Source organism: Ixodes scapularis, unplaced genomic scaffold (assembly GCF_016920785.2).
Source record: "Ixodes scapularis isolate PalLabHiFi unplaced genomic scaffold, ASM1692078v2 PGA_scaffold3__209_contigs__length_174095766, whole genome shotgun sequence".
Lineage (NCBI taxonomy): Eukaryota > Metazoa > Arthropoda > Arachnida > Ixodida > Ixodidae > Ixodes > Ixodes scapularis.
In genome coordinates this window covers 8,959,760-8,982,487 of record NW_024609868.1, presented here as the reverse complement: position 1 = coordinate 8,982,487, position 22,728 = coordinate 8,959,760, and the positions used below count along the sequence as shown (strand labels likewise).

The 22,728-nt window shown below is 45.2% G+C and overlaps 2 protein-coding genes across 3 annotated transcripts in view; one reads left to right on the top strand and one right to left on the bottom strand.

Annotated features, from left to right (window-relative positions):
• The first annotated feature begins 1,834 nt into the window (after positions 1–1,834).
• Positions 1,835–5,806, top strand: LOC8039287. The gene is made up of 2 exons (XM_042292540.1): positions 1,835–1,939; positions 2,054–5,806. The coding sequence occupies exons 1-2, from the start codon at positions 1,835–1,837 to the stop codon at positions 3,767–3,769; spliced, it is 1,821 nt and encodes a 606-aa protein (XP_042148474.1). The 3' UTR covers positions 3,770–5,806.
• Positions 5,807–5,859: 53 nt separating this feature from the next.
• Positions 5,860–22,728, bottom strand: part of LOC115309488 (bone morphogenetic protein receptor type-1B) — a 38,167-nt gene continuing 21,298 nt past the window's right edge. The window contains exons 10-11 of one of the 2 annotated variants that reach the window (XM_042292237.1): positions 14,155–14,235; positions 8,718–8,801 (exon numbers count right to left, since the gene is read on the bottom strand). In XM_042292237.1, the coding sequence (XP_042148171.1) occupies positions 14,164–14,235 (72 nt within the window). In that variant the 3' untranslated portion in view covers positions 8,718–8,801; positions 14,155–14,163. Of the gene's footprint in view, positions 8,802–14,154; positions 14,236–22,728 lie in introns of both variants that reach the window. The other variant, XM_040208246.3, reaches the window with a different exon arrangement.

Below are 22,728 nucleotides of genomic sequence, written 5' to 3'. Positions count from 1 at the left end.
GCCGTGCGACAACGGACGAGCGGGAAGAGCGAGAATACAGGAAACCAAGGCACTTTAAAAAGATAAGGAAAAATACGCAGAAAAAGAGTAAACGTAAAAAGAAGACAGAGAGAGGGGGGTGTTAAAAAAGGAAGAGAAAAAATAAAGAGCCGGCTAAGTCAAGTCACGCAAATTCCTGAACTCCAGCAGTAGGTGGCCGGTCGGCAGGGCAGCATTGGAGCAGCGAGCGGTCTCCGCGTAGCCTGCGGCTGTGGAAGACTGGGTCAAGGGACCCTCCTCCCAGCCAGCGGTTATTGATGGTGCAGCCTCCTCCTTGTCCGCGCTCGGGCCTTCGGGCAACGTACAAAGAAAACAAAACCTGTCGTACGTTGCACCGCCAGAAGCTATACGGTGGTGGCGGGAGGCCCGGGAGGGGCCAGGTTAGCGAGGACGTGCCCGTTCGAACCACGCACCTCTTCTGTCGACTCGACAGGAGAGCTAGCCTCACACTCGCCTACCTGGCACCCGCTAAAGATCAGGTTTTAACACCCTTGGAACTGGAAAAGAACGACGCGCGCTGCAGGTGGGGGTAATACGCGTGCAAACAAAATTCGCAAAAATTGGACTGAGCCGCTAAAATGGCTGCCTTCAATATGACGGCACTCTCAGGGATGTGATTTGTTGGAGTCGATTCGGAGCACCACCTGAAGCAACCAAAAAGTTGATTTTGAAGCAGACAAAACATATATTATTGCCGCTCAAGCATCTTCTCATTCAGTCCATTGCGAATCAAATGTTACAATTCACCAGTCGGCCTGTCCACTAAAAATACAGTGCTTGTTTGTCTTTCCACTTCAGTGCACCCACTCGAGCATATATTGCAGAACATAATTAAGTTTCAAGGTAATTTAAATGTGTGCATCAATGAAATATTACATGTAGAGATTTATGATGGCGCAAACTCAGCACGTGGACGATAAAAAAATCCTTAAAACTACAGCTGAATTAAACAATATATTCCCAACCTATCATTCCACTGCTAAAGATGTTTCAATAAATACTTTATTGACTGCGTCTAGAAACGCTTGAATACTTAGAAGTGTTAATTAAACATGAAAGTGAAACCTATAGCGCAGATGAGCTGGAGCTATTCAATGTGATTCATTAAACATTGTTCGATATCCGATACTTCCTTAAATCTCAAATGTAAAAACAAAACAAAACAGGAACACGATTAATGAAGCACGTAACTTGTCAGGACGTCACAGTGTATCACACTGACTAACCGTAGTTTTATGCAACGTGTGTGACGCCACTTGACATAAGCATTCGCCGCTTGCGTAGCTTCCCTGCAGTGCTCCAAGGAGTGGGGAGAAGCGCACTCAACGAAGCTGATTAAACCGCCCAAACGGACCACACACAATGAGAAATATGACCAAACTTCCGAGTCCTGAGTCACGTTCGACACGAAGAACAGATCATATTACGGGCTGTTCTACACGACAACCTAAATTTGTGAAAATTCGCGCAAGCTTGCTGTAGCCATCTGTGGAAGCATTATTGGTGCAAATTCCCCAGCAGGGTAGGCACGATGGAAGAGCAATCATATTACATCCTTGTGATATCTGGGTGTACTGCGGTACAGATTACTACCTGTCGAGAACGAGGAAGCGGTGTTAAAGTTCATACGATATGGATGAGGCATACACGTGGGCCAGAATGTTTACGCCTGTCTACGGCAATAAAGCCTGGAGTAACGTTCAAACGCAGATGTTATTCCCATACTGACATAAACTAATATACTTTAGGAGAAAATGGTATGCGTATATAGTCGTTTCAAAAAGTCTACAAAACCATGTCAATCTACGGCGCTTTACCGAAGCAAGCAACGTATGTTCCAACAACTTACTTGTGCTTGTGGTTATTTGTCCGCTGCTGCTGCGAATACATTCCTATCTGTGTAATACCGACGTCTACCATATTGACTTTTTTACTGTGAATTGACTTACGCTGCATTTCTGTTGTCAGAGGTTTACCGCCCATTAAACGACGCACGATTTGCTCTTCTTTTCAGGCTGTGCTGGCGGGCGATGCAGAGCAGAAGGCAGCCGATCAGCAGCAGGGAGCTAAAGATTCACTGGGGGAGGCGTCTTCGGATATCGAGACGAAGGTCAGCCCGGACGGGGCGGACAAGGTGTTCCAGCAGCCCCACTACCACCAGGGAGGAGGTTACCCCTTGGACGGCATCCCGATACCCGTGCACCAGATCCCCATTCAAAGCGGCCACATCATCCTGCCGCAGCTCCTCAATAACGGACTCCAACAGGGCCCCATCCACTTGTCCCAGTGGGAGAGCAACAAGAAGCCTCCACAGCCTGTGTTCGATCACCAACAGGGCCACATTCCTGTCGTCGCCTATCCGGACATCCACCACCAGCCAACGCAGGTGGTCCATCACGGGGGAGGTCAATTGGCACAGGAGGAATCACCTCAGCACCACCAGTACATCGAGAACCACAACGTACACCCCCAGACGGATCACGGTTCACATGACGCGTGGCCACTGCCTCAGCCAGAGGTGCCCAAGATTGTTCACCTGGACGTCAAGTGCGAAAAGAATCTCATGAAGGTCGTGGTGGAGTTCGACACGCCCTTTCACGGAATCATCTTTAGCAAGGGTCATTACAGCTACGGCAGCTGCGTACACTTGCCCGCTGGATCCGGTCGCAAGAGTGTCTACTTCGACGTGTCGATCAACAGCTGCGGAACCATTGGAAATACACAGAACGGTCTGTATGGCCACGACGGCGGGACCTCAGGGACCGGAAGCTTCTTTGAGAATACCATCATCGTTCAGTACGACCCCCAGGTACAGGAGGTTTGGGACCAGGCACGAAAACTGCGCTGTACATGGCATAACAACTACGAAAAAGCGGTCACTTTCAGACCGTTTCCAGTGGACATGCTCGACGTGGTGCGCGCAGACTTTGCGGGCGACAACGTCGGTTGCTGGATGCAGATCCAGGCAGGTAAAGGGCCGTGGGCGAGCGAAGTAGCGGGCATCGTAAAAATCGGACAGACCATGACAATGGTGCTAGCAATCAAAGACGACGAGAATAAATTCGATATGCTCGTTCGGAACTGCATCGCGCACGACGGACAGCGGGCACCGATTGAGCTCGTGGACAGTCAAGGCTGCGTGGTGCGATCAAAATTGATGAGCAGGTTCACCAAGATCCGGAACTTTGGTTCTAGCGCCACAGTGTTGTCCTACGCGCATTTTCAGGCGTTCAAGTTTCCGGACACTATGGAGGTGCATTTTCAGTGCACCATCCAGATCTGCCGCTACCAATGCCCGGACCAGTGCTCCGCGCAAGCTGCCGTTGACTCGTCGGCTTCCGACCGGCAGGTGCTCTACTCCAACCACGTGTCTCCACCAGCAGGGCGGCCCAGGGAGGAACGAGACGTGTCCATCGACGAGGAACTGGACGACGAGGAGATGGCCGAAATCGGCGTCAATCGGGTCATCCGTGTCGTTTCCGCTGGAGACTTAGCATTTAGTCTCGGCTCCAATGACACCCACGCGGCACGCATGATCAGAGAAGAGCACGAGAGCTCGGTAATCTGCATGTCTGCGCCAGGATTTGCGTCCGCGCTTGTCGTATTGCTGTCGATTCTCGTTATAGCGTGTCTGTTGTCCGCATTTCTCTGGGTCAAGCAGAAGACAGCGTCAAGGTTTCCCAAGGGTTTTCCTTACGATCTGCCTGTATTCAAGAAGGGAAAGCTCTAAAACGAGATCTGCCGTATTTATTTTTACAGAACTGCCACACCCCGAACTAAATCCCACAGAAATGAATGTACATGACGGTGACGTCCGGAACGTGTTGATGGAACGCATTCGTTTGCTTCGCTAATTTTTTCACACACCTGAGCGAATCTTGGCAAGAAAAAGTGGTGCATTATTGGGTAAGCTTTCATGTTGTCTGTTGGTTTTGGTCATAGGACAATTGAATGCACTCTGTCAGCATGTTCAAGGAACATCCAATGTTCACGTTCAGCAGGACAAAGGCCGCGAGAATACCTCCTGTTGCTGAACTACGTGCATTCCATTCCAGCACCTTGCGGCAAGGTAAATAAGCAAATCCGTTTCCAGCAATGTTTATCGAATCTTATGCAGAGTACATGCTGGGAATGACGTCACACAAGTGATCGGTGAGCATGACGTCTAACGCAGGCTTTAGGAACGGCAAATTTGAGTTATCATGGAAGTGGCTTTATAAAACTCGCCGTTTCATTTGGGGTCATGAAATACAGATTGCGCGTGATAGCTACTTTTAAACAGCGACGGCACAAAAAGATGTCACTCGTCACACTAGTTCTGTAGAACAGCTTATGGCAGATAACACGAAGCAGATGGCTGGTCACAAACTTGCTTTCATGTTAAAGGCATTTAAGTTAATTCCTTATTTATTACATTTACTCTCCTCACCACATTCAGGGATCATTTTCATCTACTTATCATAAAAGGTACAGCAACTATGCCCGCCTATGAATATGGAAAGGCTCTTGCTGGCCTCCAACCATTCACAATAACAGTTCTACTGGATTAGCGTTTAATGTCCAAGAGTTCTATTTGGGGAAGGTACTTTTAAGTCTCAGAAAACAATGTTGCAAACATCCATAAAGATGTGACTTGCGTGTCCAGTCTACTGGGGGATGAATGTCAGTCTTGAGTGCCAAAGTGTGCGAGATGAGGTTGCTGTAACCTCCACCTGCCATGGTGGTATGTTGGAGTATTACTCCCTGTCCTTTATTTCACGTTGAAGTGTTAAAAAAAGTTAATAGTATTGATTGCCAGGTGTCATGTTATGTAGCGTCTTTCAAGATACCTAGAACTGCCATGATCATTAAAACTATAATAGTCTTCAAGATGTCGCAGGCATGGATAATGCTTTCAGCATATTGCCATTCCTTTGAGACTAGTGCTCTCAATTTTCTTTCAAAGCACATGACAGTTTCAAAGCACAAACTTGCTTCTTAGTATGTGAGTGTATTTGTTTGAACGGTTTTATTTGTGCTTTGTTCATAAGTGTTACATGCACCATTATGAGAATGACTGCCTTCTGTGTGTAAAGTGTGTCTGAGATATAAATGATGTCCGAAGAACAAGCTCCTGGATGCTTTGGGTATCAAGGCCAGCAATTGTGATTGGAGGCTGAATATCTCCCACAGCAGGCATATGCAAAAGCTCACATGGAGGATTTAAATGAAGACTTCAGTTGAAACCAGCTGGAGCATAGATTTTGGCTAACCTTTCAATTAAAACTATGCCATGTTTGGAATAATGCATCCTCATCAATGCAACAAGTGATGAAATTAATATGCATGCAAATCTACACCAATGTACACAAAAAAGTGGATAGTCTAGCATAGTCAAAGTGGCATGGGAGATTACCTTGCAACAATTTACATGTTCATTTCCTCTGTAAAGGAACAACTGATGTGCTAGTATTTCTTTAGTCGACAGGATGCAATGCTATTTTATCATTTGGTTTTGTAAATCTTTCCTTTGTGTACTTCCAGCAAATCGTGTAAAACTGAGGCCTGCTAAACCCTCATTACACAGCTTAGCTTGCCTCCCAAAAGCGGATGGCCCATGCAATGCCCTGGGCCACACAGCTAGTACAATGATAGCCCCGTAACTGGCATTTTTGTAAATATGTATCTCATGCCCTTGTTGTAAATATTGTGCTCTATTGTTTACCATATGGTCTACTAACATGTAGCATTGTTGTCTGGTAGAAAAATAAATTTATGGAGGAGCCAACACTGACTGTTGAATCGCTGTTTTCCCAAAATGTACACACAACCATAGCGAAATAAAAGTTACCTGTACATTTATTATATTTACAAATACCACCACAGATGGGTAGTCTCCTTGTACATCGCGAGCCATTGTAACTGCATGCATTCCGGAAGGATCCTTTTGAGTATACAACCTTTCTAGCAACCATAAATGAAGATGAGTATGAAAATGACATGTTCAAAAGAAAGCAGTGCAAAAGCTTAGCTGCAATTTAAACAGTGCCCCTTTTAGCATTGAAATTGCAGAATATAACACACATAAGAAGGTGTCTTAAAGTAAATTAGCCACAAATTCACCGATGGCTATCCTGTTCAACAGAGTCAAAATTCCATGTCCAAGGTGAAAATGACAGACATGAAAGATCAAATCCAACATGTTCATGGATGAACTGAACTAGTTCTCACTAAAACAAACACCAATCAAAGAGCAAAAACTGGGATTAATAACACACATGAAATGTAAATAAAATTATGTTGACAATATGAAAGCTGCATAGTATGGCACACTTAAGGCATACATAGAAAACACTAAATTGTGAAAATCAAGTTCTTTCATTTTTTTTTTTTTTGGTGATTGCCAACTTTTGCAAAATTTTAAGGCCTGTTCACACTCTTGCAACCGAATACAACTGAGAGAAAGGAGACCTGTTGAAACCTCTTCAAGTTTCTTAAGACGAGAGAACACACTGGCACTCTGGTGCCATCTATGCAGTGACCCTGGAACTGCATTTCACAAGAGCAAATGTTTTGCATGATTTCCGAGGTCAAATCTGTGTAATACCTATAAGAAAGGCTCGTTTATAACGTTGACAAAAGTTTTTCGAGCCAAGAAAGAAAGGATAATGCGAGAGAGAAATAAAACATATGCCGGACAGCCAAGTTTACACTGCTACCCAATAGATGGTGCCAGTGTGCCCTCTCGTTGTAAAAGGATTCAAGGCACCCAGTTCTAAGGGGTCGCGCGACAGTGTGAACGGGCCTTTACTTTTCAGTCTATTGGCCAAACACCAATTCAAGAATAAAAAAGTAACAAACCAATGACTTAAGGCTCAAATACAAAACCAAGGCAGAGTGCTTATTCAATATAACTATTATCGTTGGGGGATGAGAAATTTCATACTGATATTTAATATATCTATAAGAGACACTCCTAGAGCTGGCTTTGAGCACCATGGATAAAATTGAAAGATAAAAATTTATGCATGGCTAGATGACAGGAAATCACAAACTCCATGGCACCTTCAAATTGCATGACAGTCCTACATCACGCTATAGTTACATACACAAGAACACCACCACTTGTCAGAGCATTTCCTCTGCTAAAAATTGGCAAAATACCCCATGAATGAGAAAGAGGCATAAGAAGCCATGGCCTGAAATTGACAAGTGTAGTCTTCGAGAAGCACAGCACTTACGTCTTAACCATCAGTGTGCTATGCTTTGAAAATTGCAAGGCAAACTGGTTACAGGAATCCAACACTGATTGTAAATGCTATGCAAAGCTCTGCTGCAAAATCAAACAAAAATAAAAGATTTGTGTGCTTGCTGGCTTGAAATGCTGAAGAGGAAAAGAAGAACACAGAGAACAAACCATCCTCATTATGCTGAAGGACAAAGAGGAACTTACAAATGCTTATTCTTAGTGTAGAAAATTAAAAAGGCTACAATATGTCACAATGTTTAATTTAGGCTTCAAAGTAAAACGGATGTCTGCCTAAAAAAAAAAAAAAGAAATGCAGCGAGAAAAAGGCAATGCGTGATAAGAGAAGGACGTTCATGGGTACCGTAGTATGAAAAGCACCTTGTTTACTATAAACTATTCTCTCCAAAATATTGATAGAAACACTGAATCTATCGTTTGGCACTGTATGTTATGTTTGTGTAGACATTATCCAAAATGGATTAACATGACTAATAACCCGACATCACATACCTACACAGAATATATTACACAAGTTGAGGCATAAAAGGCAATTGTACTTTCTGATTCATATCGGCAGCATTAAAGCTGTCAAAACAAAAGCAACTTATTGGTGCAGGTCATGCCTTTGCATCAGAATATGAGAATAAAGTGGTACAATTAATAATAATCCAAATACTACACAGATTAGCCAGAAAGATTCAGGAAGTTTTTCTTTCTGGTGGTAAGAAGTAAAGCTAAAGGAGAGTAGCGTCCCCACTGCTTACGAAAGCAGATGATTAGGCTTAAAAGTCCTAAGTAGGACAGCTAGAATGAAAAGAGGACAAACACTTTCACAACCATGCTACATTAAAAAAAAAAAAAAAATCAGTCATATACACATGCACAAGATACCATGATTTTATCGAGGCTTGTGAAGCACATGTATATGCATGAGAAAGTTTTGACAAAAAGAAAAGTTGAACGCTAAAGCAGCCAACTTTCAAGGCTGTAAGTCAACTGAAAACAAAGTAAAAAATGTGCTTGAGCCTGAGAACACAGCAACTTATGCAAGTCGAGCATGTTGCCAAGGCACCAAAACAAGAAGAAATGCCAAGAAATGCAAGTATATACAAAGCCACACATCAAACAAGCCTAATGGGATGCCAAACACTGTTTTGCACTCTTTTAAAGGAGCCGCCTTGTAGGAAATCAGCCTACAAGATACATAAAGCTCGAAAGTATTTTCCTGTGTTTATGCTCACAATTTATGTATCTTGTGAAGTACGTTTTCATGCAAGGCAGCCTAAAGAAAGAAAAAGCAAGCAAGACAGAGATGAGGAACAAACAATAACTACAACAACAAACACCTCCAAGGTTCAGGGATCAGGTGGGGAATGTCCTAAGGGTGGCACAGACATCACACCATCTTGACTCCCTGGCAGCCGCTGTTGTGGACGAGCCTTGCTAGGGACTTCTTGACGCGGAGTGCCGTCAGCCGAGCACATGGGTTTGGATGCCAGCACTCCTGCATCAACTTCGACAAGACTTGCGTTGCCTGCACAAACAACAAGCACCCAAGGGTGATGCAAGATCCCTGCACCAGCAAGCAGTGGCAGCGAGCGAGAAGTGCCGCTGTCAGTGATGAGCGATGGCAGTAAAACAGGTCTTAAATTTTTCTTTAATGGTTAGTCTCAGATTCTCAAGGGTGCATATTTGCTGACCACCCATAAACAAAAAAAACCAGCGAAGTAGCATCTTTGCCAAGAGATGCAAAACCAGAAGCCAATCCTACAGGCCAAAAACACACCACCCAAAATGAAGCCTATGAATAAACGCCAATTGAAAACTGAAAAAAATATGTACCATGCTCCACAATGCACGGCGAAAAGACAAAGATAAATAGTGAAAGGAGACCAGTGTTGCCAATTTAGCAATATTCCAAATAATCTAGTGGTTTTCTCAGTTGTCTAGCAGGTGAAAATGTCATTTTGATGGCGGCAGAATTTTTGGCAGTTATCAAGTGCACTTAAAGGGGTAACCTGCCACGACTGACACTTGGAAAAGTATGAATATCGCAACTGAGTGCTTGAGAAAAGAGCACACTTTCACAACAGGATCGTGCACGTGCACACCTCGTGTATTCAAAAGGAAACAAATTTTGTAAATGTTGATATCTACATAGCAGTAAAATTTTAAGAATTAAACTCTGGCTGTTATGCAAGGGTATATGCTAGGCAGAGATGTCCTGACAATTTGCATTCACCATTTGCAATTCTTTTTTTTTTTTTTTTTTTTTTTTTAAATTCGGGATTGCTTAAAAGGTATTTGCACACAGCAAGATTTGTAAATACACTCAAATAGGCGTAGCTGGGCATCGCTATAGGTTTCATTTTATGTCAAACCTATCATTAACTTGACATCCCAAGGCGTCAAACTTTCTGAAGTCACAGTCCATAAATATTGTTACAGTAACATACCGGGCAAGTGCCCACTCAAAATTTAGAGATAATCGCGAAAAAATGGGGGATGGGTGCTTCTCCGGTCATCAATTTTACATACCTATGTACTGTGCATATTTTCTCAACCCTTAACAAATTTGGGTATGGGCACTTAGTAGGGATGTGCGAATAGTGAATTTTCACTTTAAAGCAAATACAAAGCGAATAATTAATTTCAACGAATAGTTTCGAATCAAAGCGAATAATTTCGAAGCGAAGCGAATATTTTGCATTTGCTAATTTAAAAGTGAGAAAATTTACAGAACAGAACTTGAATAATTTGCACATCGATATGGCTTAGCTAGCCGTGTTGTCTTCAACATGTTTTCAAGGCTACCGGAAAAACAGTCGGGCACAGATTCAAGGGAGCAAACTTTCCCCCAAGTTTATTGACACCTATGCATCACGTCGTAAGCTTTACTCTATATTGCTGTGGATAAACACCAACTGCTCCATGTGCTCTGGGAGGAGGAGCTCCCTCCTGCTTGTGACAACGTTCCCCGAAATTAGAAGAGCCTTTTGCTCGATACCTGCGTCGCGGGATCAAGAGGTAAAGCTGGGCAACCTTTGCCAGCAGGGGGTACTTGTCCTTCCGCAAACTCCTCCACCAGAGGTAGGGGTTCTCCGATCGGGGCCTTACGGGTGAGTAAAGGCACTCCTCTACCTCTTTTGATGGTCGTCGGGAGAAGAAGCTCGAGGTGCTGGTGGATGCCAGGGCACCAAAAATGTCCAACACATCACCGCCCTACAACTGCTCGGGCTTTGGCACAGAGCTCGTCGAAGTCTGGCGTTTCCTTCTTGGCATTCTCTATACACAGCTGCAGTGTGTGCGCAAAGCATTGCAGACTGGTCCATGTCGTTCGCAATACCGCACTCAGAATGTTCCTCGCTTTGTCAGTAACCATAAAGACTGGAATGTCTTGTGGCAGTCCCCATTCTGTAGCCAGATCAAGCAGGAGGCTCTTCAGGTTTTCAGACGTGTGGCCCTCGGGCATATGCCTGCACGCCAGGTTGTAGTTGCGGGGCTGGAAGTGTGCATCAAGTAAGTGGCACGTCATCAAAACATAACTGTCCCCCGTTTTCGACGTCCACCCGTCTGTCGTGAGGGCGTAACATGAAGATCCATTCTCGAAATGGTCGCACAACTCGCATTTGATGCGCTCTTTCTCTTTGGCACAAAGCTCTGGCACCACACCTCGGGAGAAGGTTGTCCTCGAAGGAACCTGGTACTCTGGCACGGCAGCGTTCATCAACGCCAGAAACCCCGGCTCCTCGACGATCGAGTACGAGTGTAGGCCTGTGGCAAGGAACAGCGCCGTTTTCTTTGTCAGTGTTTTCGCTCGCTGGCTGTCATTCTTCAGCTTTGGCTTGAATGGTACGGGAGTCGCAACACCACTGTCAGACTCTTTAGCTTCTGTTTTCTTCGCACTTTCAGAAGCACGCATCTGCTCAAACTCTTTAAATGGTCCGGGATGGCGCTTCAGGTGATTTACCAGAGTCGTAGTTGTACCCATCGGCGTCTTGAGGCACATCTTGCACGTGTGACATTTAGCACTGTTGGGTCCTCGATCAAAAAACTCCCAGATCGCGCTGCGGCAGATCGCCCGTTGAGTTTGGTGGCTTGGGTCGTCCATGACTTTTCCGGGAACGCACGGACAAGCTGCATTCACAGCTCGCTTAAAGCGAAAGTGACAGAAGTAGCGAACGGTAGCAAACGCGAGAGGAACAATAAAAGCAGGATCAGCAGAACCAAGGAGAACAAGGAAATGGTGGCTGGTATCGCTGGTATGGTGGCTAGAATGATGGGAATCATACATGCATACGTGTGGATACACGCCACAGTTGGAGTCAAGGCAGTCACGGGTTGTAGCCTGCGCCACCTAGAAGTCTACGCCGATATCGTTCATATTTGAAATTATGACTGTTTAGAGCATCATGATTTCGACTTTTGAATAACACTTCAAAACTGTGTCAGACTTAATTCCAAGAAAACAATTACGGTATTCGAGAGGTATCATAACTATCGAAATGAAGATATTTTCATTTTCAAATTGGAGAAACTATCGGTATCACCATCATTGTTTTCTACGCGGGGCGTAGGCGACGTGCAGCACGTGGGAAATTGGTTTAGGTGTACTCGGAGGCAAGAGGACAAAAATAAGTCAGGAGCTAGCTCTGGCAATCGTAGCACACGATCACACAGTTTTTGACGTGAATGTCATCTTTTGTGGCTCTCAAGAACACAGCCAAAGCTAAAACGAAACTAGTTCCCTCCGCTATCTTCGCTCGTTTGGTGGCCAGCCGGTTAGCCGGGATTGTTTTAGCGGCAGCTCAGACGCCTAAACCTGTTCCTTCCCGGAATGTTTGCTGCCACGATTCTTTCTGCGCGCCTCCCCCTGCATTCCGAAACAGTAAATGCCTCGCAAACGATGGTCGGCGGCAGCGGTCCCGCGGATAGGCGCCATTTTACCTCCGTTGGGGAAGTCCGTTCAGTTGAACTGAGGTGTCATTAGCGGCTCGATGAAAGTTGGAGCCGCCGTTTAACTCCGGCCGATCGCGATTGAGTCAACTGTCGTTGACTGAATGGCAGTTGAGAGCACTCGTGTAACTAGGGTGCTTACCTCTTTTCGAATAAGGTCGTGGTTTGCACCGTGTTCAAACTTCGAAATACTTCGAAAATGTTTGAAGTTTCCGAATAGTACTACAGTCGAACCTCGATATAACGAACTTCAATGTAACGAAATCCTCGATTTAACGAAGTATTTTATTTTTCATAATTTCTTGCCCATAGACCCCATGTATTTTTAGTCCCTATATAACGAAGTCTATTTTGCGGCTATTTCAATATAACGAAGCGCCATTGCCACATAAAGCAATAAATAAATCAACTCTAAAAAACAACTTCGCAAAAAAATTGTGGTAAAAAAAAAAAAAATTATGCGCAAACGCGAGCGCTTGATAGGTTACTTCACGGGGACAGGCCTTCCAACGTTCCTAGGCTGCCCAAGGATGCGGCGCCGGTAGCGCCGGCGAGGCATGCGGCAAAGCGGATTCCGCGAGGCTGGCCAGAAAATGCCGAGCAGAAAGTTAACACGGCATAACAGCATCACCACTGACATTCACTGATCATCATAGTCCACTGTACCGCGGGTAGCGCGGGAGCCAACTTCAGCAGGGGAGCGACGTGATGGCGCGACCGCGCGACCGCACGGGCAGTGCCGTCTAGGAGAAGACCGAAAAGACCGATTATCGTCATGCGAGCGTGATATAAAGCAAAGGCGCAAGCACACTGTGGGCGCAAGGGGGCAAGTAAACTGTGCGGTCAAGAGTGCTGTGTAGGTTGGAAACATTGGCACCGCCTAAACTAAACAGCTTTATTTTTTAACCGGGCGGTTCACTTACGTGCTTGCTGCCATAAGGAAACGTAAAGTTCTTTCTTTGGATGAGAAAGCAAACGTTTTGGACGCCATCCTGAAGAAACTGCCGAGATCACGAGCACTCGGGAAGTGCTTGACGCAAAGGACGTACTGAGGAGGTACACGGCGTCGCATGGGCAGCTAGATGCCGTGCAAACGCTCTGGGCGCTCGAACGCCGTATGACGTATGACGCCGCCGACGCCGCCGACGCCGCTGCTACTGTCGGACAAGGCGCAAGCAAAACTCGCGGACTACTTTGCCCCTAAATAAATGTCATTTTCGGTGAGTTTTCATACCCGTAAAATGTTTCGGAATTTTTTTTTTTTTTTTTCGCATGCTAAAGCCAAATTTTGATTTAGCGAAATTTCAATGTAACGAAGTAAATTGCGAATTTTACCAACTTCGTTACATCGAGGTTCAACTGTATTCGATTCGAAGTCCGAATCGAATATGGCATTATTCGCTTCGATATTCGAAGCTTTCGAATATTCGCACAACCCTAGCGCTTAGTGTGGTATGGGCGGATGCACGGTATTTTACAGTAGATTAAAATTAGCTTATAAATGGAAAAATGGAAGCTTGGGAACAACCTTCATGAGTTTAGCTTGGTTTTCCTTTAAGCATGGTGCAACAGTAGGAAAGGCTTGGAGAACCTATCCAATATTCAATTAAAAAATATTTGGCTAAAAAACCAGGTTAGCGGAAAACAAACAGCGCAAGGACAAGGACAGAGTAGAAGGCGGTAGACACACACAGCGCTGTGTGTGTCTACCGCCTTCTACTCTGTCCTTGTCCTTGCGCTGTTTGTTTTCCGCTAATATGAATGACCAACTAGCCCAATCGTCAACACTACTAAAAAACCAGGATTCGCTTTGAACTGAAAATCTACTTTTCTCACATGACATGGTATTTGGAAATTTTAAAGTAGCTGCCACTGGCAAAGAGTGTGTGCTTTCTGGTTTCGGTGAGCAGGTAGCAGTGGCATAAACAGATCTGGTGAAGTTACATCTGGAGGAGAGGAGACAAGCAAGAAACAACCAAAAGATTGCTGAAACTGCTGCCACTGTGCCGAACCTGAAAGTGAGCTGTGCTCCTGGAAACACTTCTTGCTTCCTAAATATGAGTGGGGCTAGTTCAAAAATTAGTTGCCATTTCCATAAGACGCTTTTTGGCAGCTTTGACCTCACACGACAACATACAAAAGTCCCTCATTATAACGAAACTACTTCATTTGAATTAACGCTTTATTTGGAATTCAATGCAGTTCCAGACGAAATGCATGCGTTTTGAACCGGATTATTTGAAGTATATTGGTGACCGACCGCAAATTTTACGAAGGCCGAGGTGTCGAAAGCGAGCAAGCCTACACAGAGGCACACAGGAGACCCTTGCATTCCCTCCCTGTCCCTTTCCTCCACCGAGGAAAATGGTAAACAGAAAACGGAGCAAACGGGTGACGGAGAGCAGAGTGCCGCATTCGATGCGCCGACGCGGTCAGGGAGCGACGTCCACGTTCCGACGACACACACGGTGCCTGCGGCCCAGCTTTTGTCGGAATCGAGCAAGGAAGAGAAAGTGCCCAGAGATCATCCCTTCATGAGCCCCTGATGCGCACGCTTGCCACAAAGAAATATGTCATATGAGAGTGTTTACCGAAAGTTGCTTCAATCTGTAAGGTTGAAAAAATTGACCCGCTTAAGTCCGAAATCGTCAAGGAATTCAACGTTCCATCATCGACAATCTTGCAGATCAAGCAAGAAGCACTCGATGGATTCAGAAAGAGTGATTCGAAGATGAAAGATTGCCAACTGCTTTGTGCACGTCGACTTTTCTTGCACGTGCATGTTAGCTAAGCCTTTGCATGATTCCCAGAGCTGCGAAAATCTCTAAAGGAGATTGTTCTAATTTGTTAGTAAAGCCACCGAGGAAAACTTTGATTTGCTTGTGCTTGTCGATGCGGATATCCCCGTTGTTGCTCCTGCAGAGATGCTGTGATTATAGACCTTGTGTGTGGCCGAGGTAAAGATGAAGAGATGTCGGAGAGCGATTCGAGAGATACCGACGACCGAAGAAATGCAAACATCCTACGGCTCCTTCGGAACAAAGTGGAGCGCAGCGGCAGTTACGGTGCTCTTGCAATGCCCGAGCAATTCGAGCACTAATGCCCGGTTAAAATTATTGGTAAACTCAATTAATTATTGCAGCGGAGCTGTTAAGGGCTACGTTCCTTAGGACCGTGTCCAGTATGTCGACACAAACCTACCTGGACGGTTACCCCCATCTATAAGCAATGGCGGCAAGCACACATCCAGTCTGGTTGCCACAGTCGCTCGTAGATGGCGCCAACCTTTTCAGCTATCATAGAAGGATGGATAGTTGGGCGCGTTGGTGGGAATTCATCGTAGGAAACAGCGCAAAAAACAAAACGACGGCAAAAAAGAAGTACACGTAACGAGCGCAGCGCTCGTCACGAGTGTTACTTCGTCCTCGTCTGTTTTGCGCGCTGTTTCCTACGCACTTATCAGTTTCGGTTTGGACTTAGGATGGGTCGGCCGTGCGCCCTTTCGGTGAAAGGAAACTGGCTGCGGAAGGAGCAGCGACGTACGCAGCAGTGCGAAAGGGTCCGCAACCACCGCAAGGCCGCTGTCGCCTCGACTTCCACTGCATCGAGCACTTCAGATTCCCTTGCCAAAGAAGAGCACATCGCTTGCCTGAAAAGCCTCTGCCAAGAACAGAACCAGCGATGTAAAGGGCGCCGGGGGGCCAACGCCACGGACGACGATCGTGCCACGGAGGCCAAGTGCAAGCCCAAGGCCCGGCAACGACTGCGCTCCACGCCGGCTGAACAGTTCCCGGGCGCGACGACGAGGGTCCGGAGGGAGTTCATGGGTTATCCGTTTGGCGTCACGTGCACCTTGTGCAACCGACTCTGGTTCACCGGAGACGTATCCACGATCGGCGGCGTGTCGGACGAGAAGAAGCGGGACACAGGCGCGTGCGCGTTGTGGCAGTGTATCGAGTATAGCTCCGCTGGTATTCCTTCTTCACAAAAATAAAAAGGCTGAATTTTTTTTTTTTTTTTTTCTTTTATTCCTCAGTATAGGTGCCACGAGTTGTTGAGGTTTGATCGATTAAATATCCATTCAGTCTTCCGCAGCGTCCACACCCCCCTTCAAGACTGCTGTCGCTGTTATTTTGGTTCCGTCGCTTTTTATCGAATTACCTCCTATATAAAATTTTTTAACGGTAACTGCTAGTGCTCCTTCCCGGCAAATAATAATCACATACAAACGCAAAACCCCTCTCTATAACAGAGGCACTGCTCTCCCTCTCCCTGCCGTTCCTCACACATACACGCCAAATGCGGCAAGTCTCTGTCTCTTGCTCCCCTATCTTCTCCCCTGTAGGCCGCAGCTGTTCCGAAAAACCCACGTGATCATAAGGAGAGTGTACTCTGCCTCCCCGTCGTTCCTGCTACGTCCACATACCCTCCACTGTCGCCACCCAGGCTCCGTTCTCGTCTGCTCTCGCGGCTCAATGGAACAGCTTACCTACATAGTTTTGCTTCTTCCAAAGCGGCCGCGGTCATGGGCACCCCTTGATTCTTTCAAACAGACATGGCCAAACCACGCAAGCGTCGCACTGTGTTCGAGAAGCAGGTGTGGCAGGCGCACTGCACTGAGCAGAGTATGCAAAGACCCGCAACGGCACGAGAGCTACGAAGGACGCAGGACCCAGACTTCCAAGCTTGAATGGGCTTTTCACAACGCAGCAGCTACCACTGTCAGCCGCAGTGCACTTTGTGTAGTCGTTTGCAATTTTGGTGTCCCGCTGACTTTCTTATAACGAGGGACTACAGTATTCACGTTGAATATGTTAATACTGTATGATGCAACGCTGCTTTTGGTAAAAAAATCTCGCCGGAACCCGCTGGAATCCATGTTGGAGGCATTTGTCGCTGCTATACGATTATGCTATGTTTTCTGTGCTTTGAGGCCATGTTCGTGCCCGGATGTGGCTACCCTCCTCTTTTTGCTCCACTTCCCCTCTTCAACTCTTTGCCTATTTGTGATGCGCCTCTTGACCACCCACTGGGCACAAACTTGGACTAGGCTCGAGAGGGATTCAGACTTTCGCAATCGCTCATTTATTTTTCTATCTTTTTCAACAGCGCACACTTCTGCTGCGAAGCAACTGTATTGCATGTATGTTTAGACAGTGGAAAGGGAGTAAGTCCCTGTGGGCATCTGGTGTTACCCATGTAGATGAGGAAGTTCACCAATGCAGTATGACTGCTAGCTTGGGATTCCTAACATGTGCACCATGAAGTTGCGATACAGAACCGCATGCCAGTACGGTGCTCATCCAGATGGAAATGGGCAGGGGTGGGGACTGAACCCAGGACCCTTAGGTGCCACAGTACGTCAACACACTCGGCCATTGATTCCTACTTCTTACTGCGTCCCATTTCACCTGTTATGCTAGTTTCATATTACATGTAACTCGGAGTCTGTAACCGTGCACCACGTGCGGCACGCTTGTGTAAATGTTTCGCACTGGCTTTGGCCCTCTGTACCGGCGTGCTAGGGGCAGCGGCTGTTGTGGGGGAACGGCTAGGTTAGCTCGATGGTTTTGCTCACTCCTGTCTATACACTACTTTAGTCATGATTACAGATCAACTCCTAAATAATGTTTGAATACATATGGGTCATTCCATGCCAAAGGAGACGGCAATTTTCGTCATATTTTGGATATGCTTGAAAAAAATAATATGAATAAAGACAGGTTCAAAAGATAGGATAACTAAGTTTGAGGGCTGAATTACGTTTCTTTTTGCTGACGTCATGCTGCAAAGTGCGGGGAATCGGAGAAAACCTTCTGCATTTCGAAAAATCGCTGAAAAAAAGATATTTTTACCACATAATTATAAGTTTGCATGCAATCGATCACTAAAATATTCTATCATACCTTGAAAGTAAAACACCTTACGCCGCCATTTTGGGTCCAGACAGGCACTCCAAACCTAAGCAAATTTTTAAGATTTCTTAATTTTTTTTTAGTCAACTTGAAAACAAAATTTGACTAAGAAACTTTTTTTACTTATTTTCCTCAACCTTATCTCGACTAGGTTGCATTACAATCGTAAAAAAATATTCGGACAGTTTTTAATTAAATGGTGAACATGTCACTTTCTTCAAAAACGGCCATATAGAGGATAAAAAAAAGCCATGTGGGCAACGGTGCTCGCATTTTCTAAAATAGCCGAAAGGTTAACCGACCCCCTCTGTTCAACATATCAAAAAATCATAAAAGTACTTTTTGATATTTTTCAGAAATTATTTTTTAAATATGAGGCAGAACGGCATCGCCTCCAGGTGTCCACCTCGTCGGCAACGCATGCCGCCGTCTGCTACGGTCGAGTGAAACACTGCACGGGGAACTTAATTTCGTTAATTATATTTGTATACCTAACGCTAGAAATCTTGCTATTATGAAATGTCTGCTTATAGTGACTAGAAAGTGCATAATTCGTTTTGCCCTAAACATTGTGTCCGAGTGCGCTTGCAAGTTGAACAGCGACAACTCGAAATATTGTTTCGGATACATTTTATCAAAGCCGAAACAAAGCACATTTGTAGTTCAGCGACATTTCTTTTTCTTATGTGCATAAACGTAATATATAGTCCAGAAATATTATATCACATTTAGAATATCAATGTTTCATTGGATTTCAGTTCATGTCATAGGCTAGGATACTGCGCACGTCTGGAACGTCACCGGTATGATCCGTCTGCTTCGATGTCTTTAAATTCGCTTGCCAAACTCTTCCTGCACGATGGATGTGGGTGTTATTTTAGCTACCACGTAATAATATTCGTATGGCACGCTAATTCGAAGGTTTTAATTCCACTCTACACGAGCTCAGGTGACGGCAGACAAAGCCGTTGTCTGCTAACCGAGTTTGTGAACGCAGATGGTTCGTCAGAATTCGTTAGCAGACGGCGCGTCTTCACTTTTTGGTCATACTGCGTTTGCTTGTAAAAAATTAAATAGTGGACGCGGGAGATTGTGAAAGATGCCGAGCGATAACGGTGATTTGGCTTCCTCTTTGTCGAAAAGGTATTGTGGTGCAAATAGATAGTGAAACTGAAAAACAGACAGTGAAACATTGGAAGAAGCAGAACATTAAAAGTGGATATTCAGGCCCACGAGCATTTGAAGGTTATGACACTAAAGAGGCACGCTGCGCGTTTACCGCTTGTAAAATATAAGTCTACCCTATATATAAAAAAAAGTTACGTGTTTTGCTCCTATCAAAAACCCCTAAATACAAGTGTTCGCTTGCCCTTTCTGGTATATTGAGGTCTTATCTAAGTGGCATCTGTACCTAATTTATGCCTCGGAAAAAGCACCGCTCTAAACATGTAGGATTAAAGTTGCCCAGAAACAATGTCATAAATGATAGTGCATAAGAAAGGAGACTCATTTTAGAACAGTGGGTTTACATATGCCAACATTCTCTTTAATTGCAGTTCCGTTGATTCCGCAGCGGATTGTTCGTTTGGCCCAGGAAGTTGCCATCTCAAACACTACGTACGAACCACGTGGGTCAAGCTTTTTTCAGACTTGCCACAAGACCAACAGGATGTTATTTGTCGTCGTGGAAAAAGACTCAAGTCTACTGTAACGGACATATGTGCACACCATTTTTACATGTACTTTTCTAAGTACACAACGCACACCACTTCCAAGCTGTGCGTGGGCCCCTTCGCGGAACACAGAAGATCATGCCGCGGAACTTCTGTTATTTCTAACACTTTGGCGCAAAGGCTGATATCTCTCGGCTTAGTTTCTGGTGACAGGTTATGTCCCAAATGTTATATGAAGTGTGCAAATCTGAAAGAGGTATCTGAGCTCGACAGCGACAGAGCAGCTACAATATCATCCGGGGAGGATGTTGCGGATACGCCTTACAGCCCCACAACAGAGGCCTCAGGAAGCAGAAAGCGTCCCGCAAAGGACTGCGAGAGCTCTAAGCCATCCAAGTGCAGAAATCCGGATTCGAATTCCTGCGTGGATGCCTGTGCCAGTGTCTATCCGAATATGTCACAAACTGAAATTCCTGGAGACGACAAATCATTGCTGCGCGATTATAAGTCTTTCGTGAGTGGCCTTCAAAAAAATTTCAAAACTCGAAGTCCAGACAAGAGAAGCTGTTAATTCTTGCACTTTGCCCGCCATCTTGGACAATATCCCAAACTAGTGGATATTTTGGTTGCGGCAAGAGGATAGTTCGATCTGCCAGACGACTCCGAGACACGAGGGTAATTCTCGAAAAACCCGATCCACAAAAAAATCGCCCACTGTCCTCCGGAGTGAAAACATCAATTGAGGCCTTTTACCAAGATGACAGGATATCATACTGTCTTCCAGGGATGAAAGACGTCCTGAAAGGAAATCAAAAGCGGCTTCTTTTGTTGAATCTAAAGGAAGCTTTCATTCAATGGAAAGGGGAAAATCCAGACCTGCCAGCCTCTTTTTCAACCTTCGCATCCCTGCGTCCCCCCTGGTGTGTGTTAGCAAGCTCAGCTGACACACACTCTGTTTGTGTGTGCGAGTACCATCAAAACTTCAAGCTTATGCTCCATGCACTGGGAATAAAAGAAACATGTGGCGAGCTTATGGCTTTAACCGTTTGTTCACTCGAAGAAGAGAGCTGCATGATGAACACCTGCTCGAGATGCCCAGGACCGGAACTGCTAAAAACTTTTCTCCAAGGCAAGACTTCCGAAGACGACGAAATAAAGTACAAGCGGTGGGTTCACTCGGAGAAGTGCCTACTCATGACAGTTGTATCGAGTACCACAGAAGTAGTGGAAGAACTCCTCGAAAAGCTGGAGAACTTGAAACGCCATCACTATGTGAGCAAAGTTCAGTCAAATTATCTTAGGTTTCTGAAATCGACACTTCCACCAACCGAGGCGATTGTCATCATGGACTTTGCAGAGAACTACAACTTCATCATTCAAGATGCTGCGCAGTCCTTCCATTGGAACAGCACGCAAGCAACACTTCATCCTGTTGCCTACACTCGAAGCATGAAGGAAGGTACTGACTCGTACATTACTCATTCCTTCGTAATTGTGTCCGACTCCCTTCAACATGACAACGCGGCAGTGCATGCATTTCAACACCACTTTCTGCATAAACTAAGAAAACAAAAAGCAGACCTTGCAAAAGTTCATTATTTTACGGATGGCACTGCTTCTCAGTATAAGAACAGGAAAAACTTCCTTAACCTCTGCTTTCACAAGGAAGATTTCGAGTTGGAAGCGACGTGGCACTTTTTTGCCACATCTCATGGAAAAAGCCCTTGTGATGGCTTAGGCGGCACTATAAAAAGGCTCGCTAGCAAAGCTAGCATTCAAAGGCCATTTGAGAGTCAGATCACCACAGCACAAGATCTTTATGAATGGGCGAAGGCTTCAATGAAAACTGTGAACGTCATATGGGTTCCACATAGCGTCGTCACAGCTGAGACAAAGGCTCAGCAACCGCTATGAGCAAGCAAAAGCCATAACAAACATACGTCAATACCATTATGTGGCACCTATAGGACACGGGCACGTGGTTGCTAAAATAACGTCCACATCAGACGTCCAGGAAGAGTTCTCCGTGCGACGCTAAAGACATTGCAACAGAAGAACTTTACCGGTGATGTTCCAGTCGTGTGCAGTGTTCTAGACTATGAGGTGAACTGAAAACCAATAAAACACTGATATTCTAAATGTGATATAGTATTCCTGAACTATATATTACATTTATGTACATAAGAAAAAGAAATGTCGGTGAGCTACAACTGTGCTTTGTTTCGGCTTTGATAAAAAGTATCCCAAACAATATTTCAAGTTGTCGCTATTCCACTTGCAAGTGCACTCGGACATGATGTTTAGGGCAAAACGAATTATGCACTTTCTAGTCACTATAAACAGACATTTCATAATGGCAAGATTCCTAGCGTTAGGTATACAAATATAATTAACGAAATTAAGTTCCCCGTGCAGTGTTTCACTCGACCGTAGCAGACGGCGGCATGCGTTGCCGACGAGGTGGACACCTGGAGGCGATGCCGTTCTGCCTCATATTTAAAAAATAATTTCTCAAAAATATCAAAAAGTACTTTTCTAATTTTTTGATATGTTGAACAGAGGGGGTCGGTTAACCTTTCGGCTATTTTAAAAAATGCGAGCACCGTTGCCCACATGGCTTTTTTTTACCTTCTTAAAGGGAAACTGAAGCGGTTCTCTATTTGAGAAAAAACATTTCAATGGCCTTCATTCTACCTCCAGGATCAGGAATATCAAGATTATTTTTCAATTTGGTGCACGGAGGCTTCAGAAATTAATTTTTAAAGTACCGCCGAAGCCCCTCCTTCCCGGGGCGTGACGTCACGCTAGGAGCTTTCGGAATCTCTGCTCTCGCGCATCTTCAGTGCCTGTCAAAGCTATGCACGCGCACTCTTGCTATTTTCACAAGGGTCAGAAAGAGATGTCATGACTGGTGTCA

What these genes read in the sequence shown, in the direction of transcription:
- LOC8039287 (XM_042292540.1), top strand. Translation starts at nt 1,835, where the DNA reads ATGTCAATCTACGGCGCTTTACCGAAGCAAGCAACGTATGTTCCAACA. An exon ending in GCGAATACATTCCTATCTGT is followed by an intron (nt 1,940 to 2,053) that starts GTAATACCGACG and finishes TCTTCTTTTCAG; the next exon opens with GCTGTGCTGGCGGGCGATGC.